At 33.4% G+C, this 1010-nt stretch overlaps 1 protein-coding gene across 2 annotated transcripts in view; it reads left to right on the top strand.

Moving 5' to 3' along the window:
• Positions 1–1010, top strand: part of LOC103606049 (ubiquitin-conjugating enzyme E2 variant 3) — a 35425-nt gene that overhangs the window by 9050 nt on the left and 25365 nt on the right. Inside the window, exon 2 of one of the 2 annotated variants that reach the window (XM_008590646.1) lies at positions 345–515. In XM_008590646.1, coding sequence (XP_008588868.1) covers positions 345–515 — 171 coding nt within the window. The remainder of the gene's footprint in view (positions 1–344; positions 516–1010) is intronic. The other variant, XM_008590647.1, reaches the window with a different exon arrangement.

Genomic DNA, 1010 nt, shown 5'->3' with positions numbered 1-1010 from the left:
AAAAAAAAATCAGTGGTGTGATAGACTGTGGGTTTATTTTGCCTATAACAAATTATTGATTTTCCTTTAAAAAGGTGTAAATTACATCAAAAACTCAGTCTTTGTCAGTTCTAGATCCTGTAACTTATTTTGTTTACCTTTACTGCTATCTTGCCCCCTTGATATAACACTCCTTCTGTTGGTAAACCTCAGCATTTTGTATACTTAGGAGAATATGGGATCGATCTGGGGACAAGTATGCTTAAAAGCTCTATACTTGTAGAAAAGAAAAATCATTTTATCATGAACTAGAACTTGATTACACTCTATATCTTGAGCTCAGACTGTTTCTTTTTATTCATTAGATTTGTCTGCCTCTGCTCATTCCAAGGTGGTGATCTTCACAGTCAACTCTTTGGGTAGTTCTCAGTCTTACCTTGATGTTGTACAGAGCAATGTGGATATGTTCAGAGCACTTGTCCCAGCTCTGGGACATTATAGTCAACACAGTGTCCTGCTTATTGCATCTCAACCAGGTAAAAGACTTTATTTTAAATGAATTTGATGGTCCAGTGCATCGGTAGAATTGCCATTACTGATAAAAGCCATAAAATTTTAGATTATAAAGGGACATCTAGTAAAATTGCTCTTACGATGGAACAATACAGTATTTCCATATCCTGTCAGCCAGTTACTTCTTATAACTGGCATTAATTAGAAAGTTTTAACATAATTTTTTATGAAATGTAAAATTATGTTCCAGGTTGTTAGTCATACCTTCCTCTGTGAGAAAATGGGTGAACCCCTAAGAGAAAATGTAGTGACTTATTTGAAAGATATTTTATTAATTCTGAAGTATCATAAAATGTTAGCATACCAGAGTGCATTTTTAACATTTTGTATTTTACAAATTGTTTTTGAACTGTTTTACTTAGAAATATTTTCAAAGAGTTGGGTGGGTACTGGACTGAATTTGGTGAACAGATTTTTTAAAATATTCCCAATACAGGGGTATGGTATATGTTTCACCT

The sequence above is a fragment of the Galeopterus variegatus genome, unplaced genomic scaffold (assembly GCF_000696425.1).
Source record: "Galeopterus variegatus unplaced genomic scaffold, G_variegatus-3.0.2 Scaffold6246, whole genome shotgun sequence".
In the NCBI taxonomy this organism is placed as follows: domain Eukaryota; kingdom Metazoa; phylum Chordata; class Mammalia; order Dermoptera; family Cynocephalidae; genus Galeopterus; species Galeopterus variegatus.
Note: the sequence above shows the minus strand (reverse complement) of the source record. Positions and strands in the feature narration are given on the sequence as shown.